The 21309-nt window shown below is 35.0% G+C and overlaps 1 protein-coding gene across 2 annotated transcripts in view; it reads right to left on the reverse strand.

Moving 5' to 3' along the window:
- The window catches only part of LOC149794490 (unconventional myosin-Va-like), a 232575-nt gene that overhangs the window by 127421 nt on the left and 83845 nt on the right, over positions 1-21309 (reverse strand). For both annotated transcript variants that reach the window (XM_089968738.1, XM_089968737.1), the window contains exons 19-27: positions 20291-20402; positions 19099-19310; positions 16315-16429; positions 15424-15615; positions 13662-13751; positions 5576-5800; positions 5203-5296; positions 2853-2992; positions 2066-2194 (exon numbers count right to left, since the gene is read on the reverse strand). In XM_089968738.1, coding sequence (XP_089824864.1) covers positions 2066-2194; positions 2853-2992; positions 5203-5296; positions 5576-5800; positions 13662-13751; positions 15424-15615; positions 16315-16429; positions 19099-19310; positions 20291-20402 — 1309 coding nt within the window. The remainder of the gene's footprint in view (positions 1-2065; positions 2195-2852; positions 2993-5202; positions 5297-5575; positions 5801-13661; positions 13752-15423; positions 15616-16314; positions 16430-19098; positions 19311-20290; positions 20403-21309) is intronic.

Here is a 21309-nt window from a genome sequence, read left to right on the forward strand (position 1 = left end):
ATAAATACAGTGAAACATGTCATATCTGCATTCTGACTATTTGGAATTTCTGTCGAGTATGATTAAACATTTCAGTCTGTATGTTTAATATACTGTTTACCCTATCTAATCCACATCCTTGTCTATATGGAACATATTTTCCAGTCTAAACAATGTTCTCATTATTAAACAAAATTGCACAATTGACTACAATCACTTCACTATACCCATTTAAATTTACATGCAATAATGAGAAATCACAGACAAAAAATGATACAGCTATTCACTGATGAAGGAAATACATCATTAAAGAAACCTGAGTCTAATCATACTGAGCCGAATGGATGCTAGATGATATATATAACAGATGCAACAAGGGCATACAAATCAACCAGCACTAATTATTTTATTACTATGTACAGAGCCAGAACCAGGTAAATTTTACCAAATCAAGCATTTTGTTTTCATTTCAAATTCATTTGAAATTCATTTTATTTAATTTATATTTACATTTGCATTTCAGATATCATCTTGTCAATTTTGTTATGGTCTTAGAAATGCATTTTTTCATTTATTTCTTCCACTCAACTGTTTTCTCCTGATTTTGCTTGTTTGGAATGAAAAATGGAAATGTATGAATGCTGGTTTTTTCCATTTTTTTAGTGTTAGAGGAAGAGCACTATTTCTTTCATATCTTGTCTTGTATCAAGTGTGTTTTGATCAAATAGTAAGTGCATAAAATGGAAAAAAAAAGCAAAAAGATAGAATTTAAAATAAATGAAAAAAAATAACTGCAAAAGCAGTAAATATAAAAATATAGTTGTAGAGTAGCAAATTTTTATTTTCATTCAAGTTAAAAAATGTGCATATAACCAGTGCCAATTGCCATATATACTTGCTTACAAGTTGATATTTTTTTACTGAAAATTTGATTCCTGCAGAATAGGGGTCATTTATAAATGTGATATACAATGGAAATCAATAATCCACAGGTAATGGAAACTTGAGATGTCTGCATCACACAAAAATTCAAATATTTTTACGTTTTTATGCCACTATTCCCATTCAGAAAGGCCTATATGGTATGTACCGTGTTTATCCATTTCATGACAGCATTAATTATCAACAGCTATTTCGATTTGAAAATATTACATGAAAATTAAATACTATCCACCCAAAAGTGAAGTGTCCATCAATGTTGCTTACCATGTGTATTTGACAGCATATATATTGCTTCCATTTTCGAACAAGTCCTAACAACCTGTGTTTGTAATAATATTTGTGTTTTGCTGCATAAATACTGTGTTTGATGCAGTAACAGTTTTGATTTAAGTTGTATTTTCCTTTCTCCATAAGTTACATTTTAATTCCCATGTGATATTTCCCATGTTTTCTGTCAGTGCATGTGACCCAATAAACTTTTCTTGACAAGGCACCACTCACTTTTTGTGACGTCGACGTTTTTTGTTTGCATTCATTCTGCATTCCATTTTCATTGGTTCTTCATTTACCATGCACTCCATTTTCATTTGATTTGTATAAATTATCTGTTTCAGGGTCTGTATGTGTGATACAATGTACAAAAGAAAGTAATCCATGTCGATTACCATCTCACCAGAAAGTACCCAATGTCCTACTGATGGTATTGTGATGTTAATCAGATATTTAATCTTATTACAAGTTTACTATTAAATAAATATCAGCAGATAAATACCACACTATTTTGTAAATAGATCTTTTTACATTGTTTCTAATGACGGAAAAAAAAATTTCTGACAAATATTCTATGTTAATGTGAAAACAGTTTCATAACCGCCATCTTGTTTTGTACCATTGTAGTTTGGCTATAAGAGAATGCTAATCAAATCCCAATCCTGCCTTCCAATCAAAATTTGTGGGCAGGGACTCCACAAAGCATTGATCCTGCTTACAAATTCTGACCCTAAGGTGGATAATACTGCACCCCATACAGGATACATATAACTAATTATATTATTCTCACCTTTGTTTGCATGCTATATGTGGGAAAATAAAAATCTCTGAACAATCATTTTTTTTGTCCAATAAGTTATCTAGAGTGGCTGACCTCTTTCTCCACCTCTTCCTCCTCCCCCTCCTTCTTCTCATCTGGAGACACAGAGCTAGTGGCAGACTCCAGGCTGATCATGCTGATGTCTGATGGAGTTCTCTTATGACCGTCAGGACTTGTAAGTACCTAAAACATGAAAACAAAGTCTCCAAATCCAAAACAGTCAAACCTGCCATATCCCCCCTCCATTATTAAAGCAAACACCAGTGCATAAAACAACAAGCAAAATGGGTCTCATTTTCACTAACTACAAAATATCACCTGCCCATAAAGGTAGTTTGTGTTTCCCTCCATAAAGTGTCTTATAAAGAGTTTTAATATAATTTTTGTCGTTTCCCTGTAGACTAGGGTAGGTTGTTAAAAACTTGAGACAGATGAAAATGAATCAACCATGTGCTACAAAGATAACAAGAATCACTCTGCCGTACTGGCAATTACTGGATATGACAGATGGAATTATAACTATCCAATAGCAGCAATGACCTTGGAATTGCACTGATTCTTTCACCATAAAGCTAATGGCAAATGTTAACCCAACTCTCAGGTGAAATTTTAGCGTTTTTTTAATGTGCCATCATTATCATTAGAAAGTTCTGTAATTCTGTATACATTTTTCTCCAACAGTTCCCATGAAATGCCAACAACCTGAACAAACATCCTTTGAAGGTAAATTGTTCATTACATTTTACATAAGAAATGCTTCCCAAATGCTCAAATAATCAGCTGATTATGTATACATTACACAACAGCAAAACTGATTACACTTGGAAGACTTTGTCTTTACCTGAATTTCTCCCTTGACATTTTCAAATCGCTGTTGCAATCGGTTGTGTTCCTTCACCAGCCGCTGATGATGCAATCTCTCTGAGTCAAAGTCAGCCAGAAGAACTCTCTTGGCCTCCTCAACCTTTCGCTGTACATAACCTGCAGAAAATAAATGTTTTAAAAAATGCTCCCCTACAAAATATATTTAGAAATAAGCAAAGAAGCCTCAGTTTTAAAAAATATCATTCACTAATGATTAATGCTGCAATGAATGACAAGTAACAAAAATGTGTGCAGAGTACACAATAATCCAAGCAATGCTGTTTTATGCACCTGACAGCTGACAACTAAATGTAGGTCAATCACACTGTACCTCACTCAAACCAGCATGATTTCATTTGCTACATCTTGCTGCCATCTTACGATGATGTAATTCAAATGACAATGTGTCTGTCTCTAACATCTGACAAAAGTAGGATTAGAAAGTTAAGTTTATCAGAATACTGTTCTGCATTATAAGCGGTATTCCATTTAAATATACATGGTACACAGGAAAGGCACTTTTAAAAAACATATGTCAGGGTACTCAGATTACTCAGGGTTTCATATGAAAATGATACAAAGTTTGAAATGGATATGTTTTATTTAAAACCTGTCTTGAGAGACCACTGCTATAAGAGACCACCTGTTTTGAGAGACCAGGTTCTCCATGCAGATTTATTGATTATATAAAGTTATGACCTGTTATGAGAGACGCCTGTTTTGAGAGACCATTAGTTTTTGGCAGAAGGGGTGGTCTTTCAAGACAGGTTCTACTGTGTGTGTATATATATATATATATATATATATATATATATATATATATATATATATATATATATGGTTCTTATGTATTTGACATCCACTCATGTTTACAATTACCAATTATGAAAACCATTTACAGACAGTATCCTAATCTATGCATTTACATGTGTGCAACTGTTGCATATTATGACTGGTTTATCTTGAGACTACTACTAAATTTGTCAAAAGTTATCTCACAAATATAATAAATGCAATAAATCTACACAAAACAACAGCATTAAAATATATGGGTTGACTATAAAGTTATCAACATATGAACCTTGTAAAAATGATTTTCATTCTGTAGGATCACTAATTTTCATGGATATGCTCATGGAGCAGCTGCTCATGTGTTTGGTTCTGATATTCAATGATAAGTTATCTTAAATGATGGAGATCTAAGTTGAATTTTACCAATCTTAAGCCACAGCTATAGTTGTCAGCAAATAACTGATGGTGCAGCTTTATGGGCAGTGTTTAAAGGAAGAGATCATATACATGTACTTTAACAACCAAAAGGCTTAATGTCTTTGGCTGTCACACTTCCCTCTGATACTGAGTGTAAGTGATTTATCTTGACAGGTGCTTGATTTGTAGTCATACAGGTGATAAACTGTTGTTTTAACCATTGGAGTGGTCATCATCTGTTGTCATAATTTTTGTTCATTTTTAATCTTTGTTTGGGGTACTTGTAGAAGTTAATACATGAAATTAAATACATACAAAATATGCAAACTCTGATGAGTAAAACCACAAACTTAAATACCAAAACAAATGTATTTTTTTAAAACCATGAAAATTTAGACTGATGAAAATATGTGGTACTATACTATTAGAATCCTTATATCAAACAGTAATTACTTAATTTGGAATGTGTCTTCAGATCTTGACAGAAAATAATAAAGAGTCAAAATCTGCTCAACTGTGAATGGTTCCAACAGTGATCTCAATATCTCATCTTTTATCTGAACATGTCCCTTCATGAACTGATATGTAAATGCAAAGTCTGTCAGCTATCAATAAATGAAAACAAGAATTGAGCCATTTCAAGATAATTTAACCAAACGCATATGGCATAGGGATAAACTGATAAATGTAACAAACTGCAGCCATTATGTTTCACCATTTGCAACATGTGCCCCAAGAAAGACAACCTGATTGGACAAATCTGAACTGAATATTACTGTTTTATTCATCCATGAAACATTTGAGAAACAACACATCTTCAGTAATGTTTCTTCTTCATTAAAAGTATCCTAATATTTCACATATGAATCTATCAACATTATTGACTACAAGTTTTTTCCCAGTCTTTGTCATTTTAAGAGTAAGATTCAATGTAACTGGTATCAAGACCAATAAACATGGTAAAGTTTCATAAAAATTAAGACTAAACAAAGACTCTGAAAGAGTTCAATTAAATCTTTACTGTGAATACCTTGTGCATGATGAAATAACCTAGACACAATCAGCTCAGCAATAATGCAGTGTCTCAAGTAATATTAAAATTTGGCAGATAACCCCACCTTCAAGAGTCTTCTCTTGTTCTTGAACACGTCGGTTGGCCTCATCCAGCTCTGCTTTCAACTTGTTATTCTCCTCTGACAAAATATTCATAACCTGCAATGGTTACAATGAATTCTATTTAATCTTTATCATCATTATCTTCATCAAAAAGCCTACTTTTTATACTTAACAACACAAGCTTGAATATATACAACCCCAAGAAAGAATTGTCACAAAACATATACCGCCCATACAGATTAACATAATTCCTAGAGGAAGATTCTAAAAACAAATCCAACAAACTTTTGTCAAAAATGCTATTAAAAGTATGTCTTAAAAAAGGCATTGGTTCAGAAGCTCAAGGAAGAATGATCAAGAAAATTAGTTGCCCACCTTCTGATGTTCTTTTTTCATGAGTTCCTTTTCTGATATGAGGTCTTTCTTCTCTTCTCTCTCATTCTCCAACTCGGCCCGAACTCTCCTTAATTCCTCCTCTAGATCAACAATACGATTAGATGATTTCTCTACGACCTCACTGTCAGCACGATATTTAACTAACTGCTCTTGTATTTGCTTGTTGTAGATTTCAAGATCCTGTTTCTCCCTGGCAATCTTTTTCTGGAAATTGAGATATTCATTGTCAGGAAAAACATTGCTAGTATTAAAGACAGCAATATCAAAATTAAAGATTCTTTGATAAATTTCTTTCTTATTTCAAAAGCAATATCAAATACTTCATTACCAAAAATATTAGCGTTTGTTCATAAATACCTGTCCAATCATATTATGTTAGTAGAACATCCAGTACCTTCCAAATCTAATTATCCCATGCTAAACAATGACATTAAATACAGCTTTAATTTGTTTTATCAATAAAAGTACTTAAATGTCAGCTTGCCAAAATGGAAGTCAGATGAGAGTGGTCTTCCCTGGAACTGAGGAATTGTCATCACATCCAATCAGCTAGAACAGGTAAAAGGTGGCATGAGTTATATCCCCTTACTCTTGAGTTGGCTCTGTCTCTGGTCTCTAACATACGCGAAGCAACTTTGAGTTTTGTGTGATGCATAGTTTAGGATCTGCAAAGGTCCAAAACTAGACACTGTCTTCGGAAACAATTATTGCTGTTGGGCATCAGTGAAAGTAGAATAACCTGTGTCCTTATGAAGATGACAAGTGACCCTGGAAATAGCCAGTTGTGCAGCTGATATAGGTCCCACCATGTCAAACTGAGCTCTCTGGGATCAAAAGTCTCAGAGATAAAAGCTGAAGTATGTAATTTCAGACTCTAATTCCACGGCCTGAATGATGCTGGACAAAGGAACAATTTCACTATGTTGGTGAGACAATATGTGTAGCAAATTCATCAGTCTTAGATTAATTAATTATAAACTGATTAGAAAAACCAACAGATTTAGGACATAAAAGCCTGAAATACTGTCACTTCTGTCTTTAAGTTGTAAGAACAAGCAAGAACTCTTCTGATTAATTCTGTATGTTTCAGGTACCACTTAACAAGGTCCTGAAGATACCTTTGGGAAGAAGGTTACAAAGAAGAAAGCAGTTTCAAAACAAGCACAAATTCACCTTGACTGGAAGCCTGTTCTAAGCACTGAAACTAGGAACCATTATAAGAATCCATTTCAACATGGCAGAACTGTAGATAGTTTCAGTTGACAAACAAGGCATAATTTTGAGTGATTCTGCCCAAAGAAGCTAGAGTGACCATGAAGCAGGTTTGATGCTGGACTTATTAAACCAAGCTGAAACCCATGGTAAGTTCCTATTTAGTAAAAACTTTGCTACAAAGTCTATGTCATCTTTGTAATAGCCTATGTTCTCACTTCCACAACAGCGAAACATGTCATGATTAACATCCTCTCCTTGAAAAGCCATAGGAAGAAAGTTAGCTATTTGTGGTACTGAGGCTATTAGGAGAGATCTTTTACTGCTCTTACTATTAGGAGATATCTTTTACTGCTCATACTATTAGGAGAGATCTTTTACTGCTAATACTATTGGGATAAAACTCTCCATTTCCCCTCATAGGCTTTCAAAGTGGGGCACTCTCACCTGAGCCAATCTCTACCAGTTGTTCACATAAATGATTCTTTCTGAGAGCTTTTTTGGTAGAACCAGGCATGCAGGTTCAGTATTTTCAGAGACCATTCTAGTTCAGCAAAAGGAGATTGACAGCACAGGATCTGGAACTGTCAAGAAAAAGGTTGGGAATTTCATGATCAAAGCACACTCAATATGGCCATAATCTCCTAAGGTGATTGTGTATGGACATGGTCATGATGGGATCAAAGCCCATTCATTTCCTGGAATGGGGTTAGAAGATGGGCACCTCACCCAAGTGGTGCTGACATTTGTGCAGACCATAACTTTGGCAGCTGATCCATAAGGTCCTCCCATTTGTTGAGATGGAACCTCATAAAATCCAACACATTGGTCATATGGTCGAGTGGGCAAAGTTTCAACAGGATGATCTGCAGGGGTCTCATGAACAATTGGCCTAAAACAAGAAGATCTGGACTGATAAAACCAAAGAAGTGAACAAATTTCTGTGCTTAAATTTGATTCTCTGAACCACCAAGACAAACAAATATTGAGGGAGACAAACTCAATTAATAAGGCTTTCAACTCCATGCCCAAATGAATGATGTACTGGGAAAGAACGAGACCAGATTTGTCTATGTTCATAATGAAACAGACGTGAAGCAAGAAGGAAACAATGAATTCTTATCATGGAGAAAAAAAAAAGACTTTTTTCATTGTGCTTCCAGAGGTTAGTCCATGTAGTTCAATGTCGTGGACATGGAGTTGGTTTAGATGCAACACTGTTCATAATTGTCATTTAGACTCAGGCAATGAAATCTGAATGTAAAGGGAGTGCCCAGACTGGTACATGGTGTTCTTGAAAGCAAACCACTGAAATTTCCAGGAAGACCTGTGAATTGGAATACAAAAAGGTATGCATACAAGAGGGTTAGACTTAGTACACAATCTCCTTCTTTATCAGCACCTAGTCCTGATCGTGGGGCCTCCATTACCTATGAACTTTTAGGCTAAATGTGCTGGCTGACCTCTGAGTCAGTGGACCTAAATGAAGATTAGCCTCTTTGGTTTTCAATGTCCTGACATTAGATCAATGACCAGTTGGAGCTTGCCATTGGCTTTAGTAACCATGAATATTTTGGAGAAAAAAATCACAGCAAATTTTCGTTCTGAAATCTCTCTATCACCCTTTCTGTGATGGGAGTGTTTATTTCCTGCTGCATGATTTCTGCCTTGTAAAGTTCCCTTGGAATATTTGTAGGAATGGGAACCCTGCAGATAAGGGTCAAGAATTGTAATCTGGTAGCCCATAGATGAATTGCAAGACTGGCCCTCAGGGAAAAGACTCTGCCATTCAGTGGTAAAGTGCTACAATGTAAGAAACAAATAACATGAGCATGGAATCATATTTGCTGGAGAAAGGCTGCTGGGGAGAAAAACTGTGTCAAAACCAGTCCTTCTCCCCTGATCTCTCATCATCACCTGCTCTGGGAAACTGGGCCAAGTCGAACTAGAATGGTTTCAAGGATGGTTTCTGACTTGCATACCTAGGAGGGGGTCTTTCCTACTTCTCTCGTCCTCCTGAGATATGATGTCTGGAATTGGTGAACCTGTGCAAGTGTAGATTCTTTGGTCCTCACATCCATAATGTGGCAGAGGAATAGGAGAGATTAAAGACAAAGGCTGAAATTTGAGGGTTGACTTGTGGTAGTCCTGAAGCAGCACAAAGATGGCTATGAGCTGCAGGTTTAACAGCTATGGAACTGGACAGCAAGAGTTAATCTGCCTTGTTGAGTACTCAGGCCAGTCAATAAAATTACTCCCAGGCATGTTTATTGGTGGGGGTCTTAATGGTGGAGTCAGGATATACTCCACTTGTTACAATATAGCCATCAAGATATGATTGAACATGGAACCAAGTGCTGTTGCTGCTGTCTTCTATCCACTGAGCACAGATTTCACATGTATGGTCTGAATGTCATCCCATGCAAGCCATTCTCACTGGGTATTGTCTTAGCCAGCTTAGATCTTTTACATTCCCTGCATGTAATCCTCCCTACTGTTACCTGATATAAAAAAGAGGAATCAATGACATATACAGGTAAAATAAGTCAAGTCTTGTACTAGAATTTTAGTGAGGTGAATGCTAAAAATTGGCAGAGAAAATGCCATAATTATTGTACTGGGAATGAAACACAATAAAGGTTCAGATGTATTAAATGCTACTTACCAATGCAGTAATAATGATGGTGCTGGTTTATTTACTTCGTCAAGAAATTGACGATGAAAGTATAAAATATTCATCTACAATAATGATTCATAAAAATCAAGAACACAAACAGAATATACTTCCCTGAGATGAGAAAACTCATAAAGATTGCTCCAGCTTGTGAAAAGGCACATACTGAATGGTATTTGCATTGCCTCTGAAAGGATGTCTCCAATGGGAGACCACTATTTTCTGACTTCTGTCTTGGCAAGCAGACAAATGTGATGCTAAAAAATGCCAAAATACTTGGTTAATATCTTTTACAGCTTGGGACGGCTGGATCTGCAAGGAACTGGATATTTTCCTAATGTGTTATAATTGTGTTAATTTATTTCAAGAAGAAACTTTCATTCAAGAAATATTGTCAATTGCATTACAAGAAAAAGGAAAGCTAGAGGAATGGTGGCTAATTAGTTCTATATTCCTGACTCTAATTAGTTCTATATTCCTAACTCTAATTAGTTCTATGTTCCTAATTCTAATTAGTTCTATGTTCCTGACTCTAATTAGTTCTATATTCCTAACTCTAATTAGTTCTATGTTCCTGACTCTAATTAGGTCTATATTCCTGGCTCTAATTAGTTCTATATTCCTAACGCTAATTAGTTCTATATTCTTGACTCTAATTAGTTCTATGTTCCTGACTTCATCAAATCCCACCCCTACCTGATGATGGACGTAAGTCTATAGAAAAAGCATACAACTCTTCTGAAAACAGTGAGAAAAATTATTGGTCAATATGCATATCTTCTGATGATCACTGTAACATGTATTAAATTTCACAGCAATCCAATAAAATCTTTAAGAGTAGCTGCATTCACAAAATTCAGTCATATATTGCATCCAGCTATAAGACCAAATGGGCAATAGCTCTTACAAAATTCAAGCAGGCACAAAGATTTGTCAAAATAAGCATCTTTAGCTGCTGATCAAAATATATATTAAGTTTCAATGCAATCCACTGAAAACTGCAGGACAAGTTTACAAGATTCTGTCATACAATCCAATCATCAGCATGGGCAAAAAGAAATTTTGTGAGGGCAAAGTGATTTGTTGATATGTGCATCTTGAAATGACAATTATATACCAAGTTTCACGGTGATCCACTGAAACCTGCAAGACTTGCCGTGTTCACAAGATCTGTCACACTCTACAATGGGTTCCAAGTCAGTAAGAGCAATAACTCTAACAAGATCTGTCACATTCTACAATGGGTATCAGTAAGAGCAATAACTCTAACAAGATCTGTCACATTCTACAACAGGTTCCAAGTTAGTAAGAGCAATAACTCTAACAAGATCTGTCACATTCTACAACGGGTTCCAAGTCAGTAAGAGCAATAACTCTAACAAGATCTGTCACACTCTACAACAGGTTCCAAGTCAGTAAGAGCAATAACTCTAACAAGATCTGTCACACCCTACAACAGGTTCCAAGTCAGTAAAAGCAATAACTCTAACAAGATCTGTCACACTCTACAACGGGTTCCGAGTCAGCAAGAGCAATAACTCTAACAAGATCTGTCACACTCTACAACGGGTTCCAAGTCAGTAAGAGCAATAACTCTAACAAGATCTGTCACACTCTACAACAGGCTTCAAGTCAGTAAGAGCAATAACTCTAACAAGAGTCCTTTGAAGAGGCTGATGCTCTACTGGCCAAAAAAAGATTTTCAGGAACTTAAGTTGAGACCATTTCTTCTTTTAACTACTGAGTGATAAAACTACTATCTGGTAGTCATACTGGATGTAAGGTCAGCAACAATTTTACTTAGGACCAACTAGACATATTATAAAAAAATAATCTTCAAATCAATAACTTGTGTTATTATGACCATCCAAACAGGATGAATAGTCGTATTAAGATTTTCAAAAAGACCATCATGAGCAGTCACGCTGAAGGTAAGGTTGGTACCATCTCTGTTAAGAAAGTTGTTGTTGTTGTTGTTGTTGTTGTTGTTGTTGTAGGGTTTAACACCAGCTTTCAGCACAAGATAGGCTATACATGGTGGCCAGTATTAATGGTGGAGGAAGAACCCGGGAAAACCCCGGAAAGAACCACCGACCCACGAGAAGCTACTGGCAAGCATTCTCACATACCAACATAGGCCGAACCCGCGACTCGAACCCACGCAGAGGTGAGATGGCAGTGATCCTTAACGGTGAGCGCTTTAGACCACTTGGCCACTCGGGGCCCCTGTTAAGAAAGGAATCAATTTTAAAAAGTCTTATCGCGAAAAACCCTTGTCAATATGACGTCCCATTTATGAAGAGCAACGATAGCAAGATTTTCAAAATGGCTGTCATGACAGCCTTATCGGAGATCAGAGCAGCACCATTTTCATTTGGGATCACAATACATCATAAAAATTCTTGTAGTTAAAACCCCAGTCAATTTAACTTTCTGTTTAGGATGAATATCAATAAAATTTTCACGACAGCTGTAGTGACAGTCATACTGGATGTCAGACTGGCACCATTTTCATGAGGAGGAACTAGATACTATAAAAGTCTTTTAGTGAAAATACATGTTGATATTAGCGTCCATTCAGCAGGAATACTGACAACAGGATTTTCAAAGTGGTCTCTGCAGCTGCCATAATGTTTGAACCAGTGGCACCATTTTCATTTAGGATGAACCTTACCTTGTGATGAATGTATTTGTTAAGTTTATGACAATCTTCCATGTCGATGAGGAGTAACAAACAGACAGATGGATAATGAATGCACTACAAACAAGTCATCCCATAATTTGTTCTGGTCTATGACCAGTAATTGTAAACACTGCAAGAGTAAAGTGCTTGGCATGCATGTCATCAGGGTGATGACCATAATATTATCAACTTTCATTACAATCCACAAAAAATGCAGGACTAGTTACACGAATGCAATGGTGGATATGAGGAGTATAGCGTTATATAACCAACCTCTATAAAGATGGGCATTAAAAAAACATTACTGTGCCAAGAGTAATATTATGACTGAATATTCTTACAAGGTCACAACTGTATCTACATTTAATTTCTTTCTGATGATTTATTAAAACAGAAGTTAGTTTATACTATGCCTTAGGGCTGGGTATTGGCAGCTCACCTCTGATACATATCACAATCTGCCACTTCCAACACACAAAATGTATTAGCAAACACTTAATGCTGTTTAAACGTGTTTATATGTAACTGTTGTGTTTGACTAACATTGCCAGATTCAACTTTGGTCTTTTGAGCAACTTGTTTGGCATCCATAAGATAAAATTTTGAACTAACCTCAGCCATTTTTACAAAATCCTAAGAATAGAAGGTCAACGTATTTACTCCATGTTAAAGAAAAAAATCAATGAAAACATAATTTTCATAGCTGTACCATTTGATGTGCTGTGAAACTTGAACTATGACATGTAGCTCTATATAGTCAATTATGCTTAATTCCTGTCATCAGTGATTCATACCAAAAACAGCCACTGAACTCATTTATTCTATTAACATAATTCTTTCATGACAAGCCAAGTGTATGTGAGACTTTTTAAATTTGTTATGGAACCAATAAGTAAAGAACAACTTTTCAATTGTCATTTAGTCATATAATCAATTTATACCAGTTTATCAGTGTAACAATTCAGCAACAGTATGCCCTACAATAAGTAAAACTCTAGATTTCACCTACAAACTGCTTTAATGTATGGGGTAACACTCCATCCGAAATTTAACATTGTAACAAAAATATCTTAGCATGAAATCAATGCTGTTGACACCTCTGCCAATGGAATATCAACCATGTATAGTCAGATCAAAATGCAAACTAAGTATAGATATATATATATATATATATATATATATATATATATATATATATATATATATATATATATATATGCATTTTGTTAGGACTAATCAGCAAAATAATTCTAGGCCATGATCTGCCATCATATTATGCAATGATAGATCAAGGTCTATGTTGTTTGCAGTTAGATATGACTTATATGTCAGCATATATAGGATCATTAACTGCTAATACAAGTTAGACAAATTCTATACATTCATTTAAAAAGAACCCAACCAAAGAGCAGTATTGCACTATAAGAGTACAGGTGTCCTTCATACGGATGTATCTATACATGCTGCATAGCTTAAAAAGTTTCCAAATAACTTACCTGTTCATCTAGTTTTTGTTGTAGTTCGATGATCTTGTTCTCCAAACCCTTGTTCACGGTCTTTATGTGTTCCACTGATTTGGCCTCAATCTATCAACAGCATCAAAATAAGTAAACAGTACACAAAGCTGCACAGAAATACTTGTTTCACTAAGGAGGGTATTACTTTTCATATGGCTATTCAAGACAGAATTTGACGTTCCAACTCCTTCTATTTCTTGAAATCTTGTTTTCTGAGGTAAGCAATAACTTTGTGTTCTTTGATTTCAACAACTGATCTCAAAATGGCTTTTTCAACAATGTAAAATAAAATGAATAAAATTTACACTGGCCTAGGGTAGAATTTTAAAAATTTACAAGTTTTCCTTGATCACATGTACTTTCAACAAGGAACAAAATTATTAGAAGGGAAACAATTTTTCTAGCTCATTTTTTTCACTCAGATTAGCTATTTGACAAAGGTACATAATATGACCTAATAATACTAACAACAATTACAAAAATGCTTGGGTTTGCATGACATGTCCATGTTTAAAGCATTGTAGACAATGTGTGACCTTGACCACAAGGTCAGAAGATAATGCAAGCATGTCACTGAATGAACTGTCTTAGTTTAATAATGATCAATTCAAAGTATAAAGAAGTTCCTTCAAGGTGTTTAGGAAAGATAAGTCAATTTTAAAAAAACTTAACCAAAATAAGGTCAAAGGGGCAAGCAAGCATGTCACTGAGTATGTGACTGTCTCAGCTTCATAATGGAATAACCAACGTAAATTCCATCAGGGGTTTAAGAAATACAAGCTAATACAAAAACTGTAGCCAAACTTTAATGCAAATTTTCTATGACTCTGACCTTTGACACCAAGGGTAAATGGACAAGTGTGTGTCTCTTAGCTTCATACTGATTCATCTCAAATATCAATACAATCCATGAGTGACTTTAAGGAATATAAACAAAATAAAATAAAAACATTTCAACCAAACTTTTAATAAAGATTTTCTAAGACCGTGACCTTAACCCCAAGGTAAACGGAGCAAGTGCATGTGTCACTGAATGGATTTTCTTAGCATAACTTAATCCAAAATATGAAGAAAATCCATCAAAGGGTTCAGGAAATATAAGCAAAGGAAACATTTTAACAAACTTCTCTGAACAAAATTTCCATGAGCATGATCTTGCCTCAAGAGATAAAGGGGCACGGAAGCATGTCATGAACTGTATGAGCTTCATAATGATTCATGTGACTCAAGGTATAAAGGGTCATGAAAGCATGTCATGAATTGTCTGAGCTTCATAATGATTCATGCCAAGTATGATAAGAATCCATCAAGGAGTTTAGGAAATACACACAAATGAAAAACATTAACAAAACCTTAACAAAATGTTGATGCTGATACCTCCACTTTTGCTGCCAGAAAAGTAACTGCATTCTACAGACTTGTATTAATGTGAGTCTGACAATAAATGAAATTACTTTTACCATCATTATTTATTTTTCTGTGTAAACTTAAATTCTAAAAAAATGATATGCCATATACAGAAATCTATGGGTACAGTTTCTAGAACCAATCATGGTATACTGCTTACAATCTCCCACATCAAGGGCAGGAACATCACCTTCCATTTTACATTATTTCAACTTCCATTTTAAATTGTTATGTCCTATTCAAAACATTTAACCTGAGAATTAAATTTCTTTTGATTTTCTTTTAGCAAAAAAAATCTTTTCATTATTACTACATAGAAAAATCAAAGACTGACCTTCAATCTCTTCAACTCATTCTTGGCCTGTCTACGTCTAAAGTGACCTTGAACTTTAATGATGCCATACATGATTTTCTTGTAACGTCTCTTTGCAAGCCAGGCACGTACTGCACTCTGAATTATTACCGTCTTGTACTCATACAACTGTTGCTTGAAATATCGCCTGCCCATGAATCCACGGATTGCAGTCTACATGAACATAATATGATTAAGCCATATTAATTTCCTTTTAACCTTACTGCAGTAATTAGTATTAGACGTTTATCAGCACTGATAGAGAATCCTACATATTTACACGACTTCATATCAAAAGCAAAGCTTATCCTAGATAAAGGAAATTAAAAGTCAGAACAAAATGAATACGAACTTGACTAGATTTCTTATTCAATGCAGTGGTGATGACCTTATGTATGCTGAAGAATTCATCATCAAATACTACAGGAATGTGAATAAGAAATGTTCTAAAAATGACTAGACACAGACATGGTATTAAATGGCTGAAAAGTAAAATCTTTAAGCAACAAACTTTAGAAATATAAAATGTACAGGTTTGACAAAATTATATACATGTGCTATGGGAAGCATTTTTAAAACCTAATATGACTGACATTGTACCTATCTCCATTCACATGACAGTAAACTGTGATTATGTCAATGAACCAAATATCATGTCATTAAAGAAATGTTTGGGACTCACTGATGAGATAAGCTACATTTTTCCATTTGTTAACAGAACGACTGTCATGTTCTCTATCGTAAAATCATAACATATATGAGGCAAAGAAAACCCCACAAACATGTTAGTCATAATGCTAAAAATGTATTATCTAAACTGCATATTTGCATTAAAACAAATAAAAGCATATCAGAGATGGCTGAATAAAGTACCTGTATTTTGACAATGGCCTTGTGCACATTTTTGTAGTATCTTCGAGTCTGGTAACCCCTCCACATTTTCTGGATAATGGTCACTGCCCTGGTTCTCCTAAGGAATTGTGCATATCTGTTGGGAAAAAATGTAATATTAGCAAAAAAAATATACGAGCATTTTAAAGACAAAATCTAATGCAAGACTAATATGTATGGCATACCAATCAATTCTTCTAACGTACCCATGATATAACCCAAAAAAATATTATATCTGCTTTGACATTTTCAATCTGCCATTCATATATATTGATGCAACATAAGTGGCATGTGTATTTGTTGTCAAGATATTGTTTTCCTACAAACAAATATTTCATGAAATATAATAAGCATAAATTCACATTAGGTAAAAATCTACTAACTGTTAACGGATGATAGGCTTTCACATGAGTGTCAATTCAAATGAAATTTTAAGAAACATGAATAATGATCCAAATTATTCAACAAAAAGATTCTGTTTATCACACAAATGAAAATAATGATTTTTATTTTAAGAAACAGTGTGTAAAGAACTCACACAATTACATCATAATGTTTTGGACAGTATGCCTTTTCCTTACATGATGTTATGGCTGTTATTATGTGCATTACATGTTCAACAAGAATTCAACAGAGCTCTGTGTCTCACCTGCTCTTCTGTTGCATAATCCGGTGTGGAGAATACATCAATGTGACCTATTTTTACTTAAAACAGTACACACCCATGTTTCATAAGGAAAATAAGTCAGAGACACTGAACAAAATGCAAACACTTAATCACATCATCATGAAAGTAGGTCAATATGACCAAGTTTTAAATGTGGTGAGTTAAACTCTTCAAGATGAAAATATTCATCAAGTTTCATTACTGTACATAATATGGTGTCAGAAAAACTGAGCTCAATGCAAAAGCTTAGCATAAGTGCTGGTGTGTAAAATGCTGAAAACTAAGCAATATTTTGCACACAGAGAGTAGTACCCTCCAAGGTGAATACACCTAGCAAATTTCATGATTGTAGATACAGTGGTGACAGAGAGAAACTGAGCTAAAATATAAACAATTAACAAAGTTGATTCAATAGGAAAAGTTTGTCACTACAACCTGCCACTGCCCAACATAAGCAGTACCCTCCAAAATGAAAACACCCATCACATTTCAGGACAACATACAGTCAGAGAAAATAACCTAACTTTAACAAACAAAATATTTTAAATAGTCACTGTAGCTTGAAAAGTAGGTTAACATGACCAACTTTCACCCATGATGATTAGACTCTAAAAGATGAATAGTCCCATCAAGTTTCAGCATAATCCTTAGGGCCTTTGTACAATAACAATCCCAGAATGCTATCATTTTAGTCCACAACACTTTAGCAAAACCTGTCACTTAAATCAAAACCTAATCACTCAAATGATGTGTTCGTACATTTTCCTGGGTATGTTATTATGATAATACAGGGCAATTCTCACTCGCCTAGCCCTTATCTTGTGCACCTACATTGGTCTAACTGTCAGCGCATGACCTTTGATGCTGGTTTTACCTTTGCATGACACAGGCTTGTGATTGACCAGCTTGTGTGTGTTACTCATTTCCATTACCAGCCCAAATATCTACACACCATTTTTAAAGTTATGCAAATTCTTAATACTTATTCTGAAAAACTGTGAAACCATCATTAAAAAAAAGGGAAAATTATGCAATATCCTGCTTGCCCAATGTTAGTCTGGCTATAAAGATCAGAGATTGTTGTCACTATTGGTGATTCTGAGCCAGACAGCAGGATTTCATGAAAGAAAGAGCATCAATCATTTGTATGTCCATTCTTAAGTTTAAAAACAGCAAGGAATGTTTCAACTTCACTATCAAACAGAACAACTTAAATGAAAACTCTCCAAAACACATCCAGTACATACCTGTTCTTTGAAAGTATAACAATGAACTCTAAGTCAATATGAAACTTAACATGATTATGATGCAGTGACATTACTATCATGAGTGTAAACATCAATTTTGTATAATTCATCAACAGAACAAAATTGCATATATCAAGATCTGCTGATGCTGTTATAAGGTGGTCTTTTGAGATTGTAGCAACTGCTGATGCTATTACAAGGTATTTTGAGACTGCAGCAGTCTAAGAATACAGCATGTTTCCTGAGTTGGCAAGTTGAGTGTCACAATGCAAAATAATAACCAGAATCAATGAGGTCCAAATCAAGTGCATCATGAATTCATTATTCATTATGCATGAATGAACAAAAACAGATCTACATGAAAGTATCAGGGTAAGAAAAGTCTGTATTAACAACAACATATAATTAAAGATCAATTATAATCTAGCCATGTACTTTTTTAAACGAAACTCTGAAGCAAAACTAAAGAGTCTTGTGTTTTGCTTAGCATGAATCCAAAATAATATTCTCAGGCTTTTATCCAACTCTGATTACTATTTAGGGGCTGTTCCATTAAAGCACGCATAGGACCCAGGAAAGGCACTTGTAAAGTGGGGTACTCACCCATAGATGCAATTTAGAATTTTAGAATCATTTTAATATAAACTCTGTGAAATCAAAGTACCCTTGCATATATTTTTTAAACACTGCCTTCCCTGGGTACCATGTCAGTATAAACTGAACAGCCCTAACTAGTGAATTTCATTTATGATGAAGATTTCTAAAAGACTGGAACTAATAAAGAGGTTGTCCACTAGAGTTTAAGTTTTCAGTTACAAAAGTAACAAGAACATGAGGCCTGCTATAACAAACCTTCTCGCCAGCAACCCTCTTCCATGTGTCTGGATAAGTAATGCTGATTTCTTGAGTTTCATATAACGCTTCCTAGCCAGCCAGCCACGGACATGCTTCTGGATCATCATGCCACATGCCCTCAGTTTGTCTGCTCTGAGCTTTTCCAGATAAGCAACCTGGCCAGCACGGAAGAAAATTTTGGTTTTTCCAAACCTGTATTTGTCCTCATCCTGGAAAGGAATCAAGGAGTTCAAAAAGGGTCATAATTAAGACACATTCAGCAAGATGAGATGGAAAGGAATCAAGGAGTTCAAAGAATGGATCATACATAAGAGACGTTAGGCAAGATGAAATAAAAATATGTTGTCAACATTTCTGAATGCCAAACCAAATAGATCTGTCGATTGATCATCCTTTTGACATATTTTTGTAACTCCTTTTCTTAATAAAGGTTGGCCTTATATGGTGAATATTTTCTTTTCTCTGAATAGTTGTGACATTATAGCCTTGAGGAAAACATTTCACTAGGCAAAGATCTCAACAATTATCTTCTTATCCTCGAATTACCAAATCTACAAAATCACTGTAAATCCTACGACAATGAACTTATAATTCCTTGTGAGAAACACAGACGCTCCTGCCAATATGATGTAACTGAAGGGCAAAGTTCCAAGTCAAACAAGGGCCATAACTCCAATAAATTTTGCAGGAAAACTGTGCAAATCAAATTTAACCTAGGTCTTCTTCATGTAAAGCCTCATATTAAATATGTTTTCAGTCCATTTAATCATTCAAGGTCAAAACTGATAAGCTTATTCTTTACCAATGAGCACACTGTTGATAATGTTAGGTCCAAATTTGTGATCTACAACTAATGTCTTGGTGCAGAAACCACCTATCTTTCTTTATGTAACAGTGACCTTGACCTCTGACCCCCAAATTCAGATTTTCTGCAACATTTGAAGAAGGTACATGCTGTAGAACATAAATTACAATGTAAAAAAGGAAGAAATTAATAGACAAGAGTTGGAGTAAAATTTGTTCTGCCAAAATGGTGGACACATAAAAAAGGATGAACATGGAAAATTTATTTTCCCTTGATCTGTATGGGTTTGGTAAGCATATGTGTTGAGATCTTTGAGTGATAAATACAGGCAATAAATCAAGGTGTTGAAATGAACTACTGCAGAAAAAGCTAAATCCATTTAACCTGTATGAGCTTGGTGAGGACATTGTTACAGGTCTTCCTATGATCCTTCCTGTCAATATCTTTGGACCTGGCAAGAACTCTGTATCTCTGGAAGAACTCTAAGTATGTCCACCTGAAACAGACAACCAACATGGAATCATGTTAAGTTAGAATGTCCCCTCTCTTATCAAGAAATAGAAAAGATGCTTGTCTCCTATGACGACATTGATAGATAATTAATTAGCCATTATTATCCATACATCTTGCCCATAAATGAACTCAACTGATCACCCCATTAATGTATGTGGATGTTGCTAGCAACTTATAAATCATTCAAGATCTTAATGATACAAGCTTGCATACCAAATATAATCAAAATAAGATAAGAATTATGATTTCTCAAGTTTTCACAAGCTCGAAGAAAATCAGATGCAAGATCTCCCCAGGGCAATTCCAGTGAAACATACTTGGGAACCTGTAAAGGCACTCTGAACATAAAGTAGTCACCTGTACATGCAATTCAGAATTTTGTGTAATTTTCATACGAATCCCTCAAGTAATTGGAGTAACCTTGCAAATATTTGTGGAAAAAAAACTGCCTTTCCTGGGTATGATGTACATTAAATGGAACAGCCCTCACATATACTCTCTGTTCCAGCTGTTCATAATCACATTCACCTGAGATCTTGCGGAGATAAGTTTAGATACCAATTTAAAATCTGATTAGAAGAATCAGGGCCTTAATGTTGTTCACTAGCTCAGCCAATCGGATACAAGTTCACATCTTTCATAGATGCTGATCTCACTCATAATTAAATATATCCATGACTTCAATCTAAGTTTGTGATTTGGATTTCTAACATAGCTTTAAAAATTTTCAGTTATATCGCTACAAAGTCTGCAGTGTGGCAGTTTATAGTGATGTCTAGCACTTGGGCATCATACCGCAGACATGTAGCATGAATACTACCTCTAGCAAACAAGCGAAATATTACCTGCCTTGTGCAACACAGGAATGTCCCTACCAAGAGATTGAATAC

Source organism: Sinohyriopsis cumingii, chromosome 8 (assembly GCF_028554795.1).
Source record: "Sinohyriopsis cumingii isolate HCF-2022 chromosome 8, ASM2855479v2, whole genome shotgun sequence".
Lineage (NCBI taxonomy): Eukaryota > Metazoa > Mollusca > Bivalvia > Unionida > Unionidae > Sinohyriopsis > Sinohyriopsis cumingii.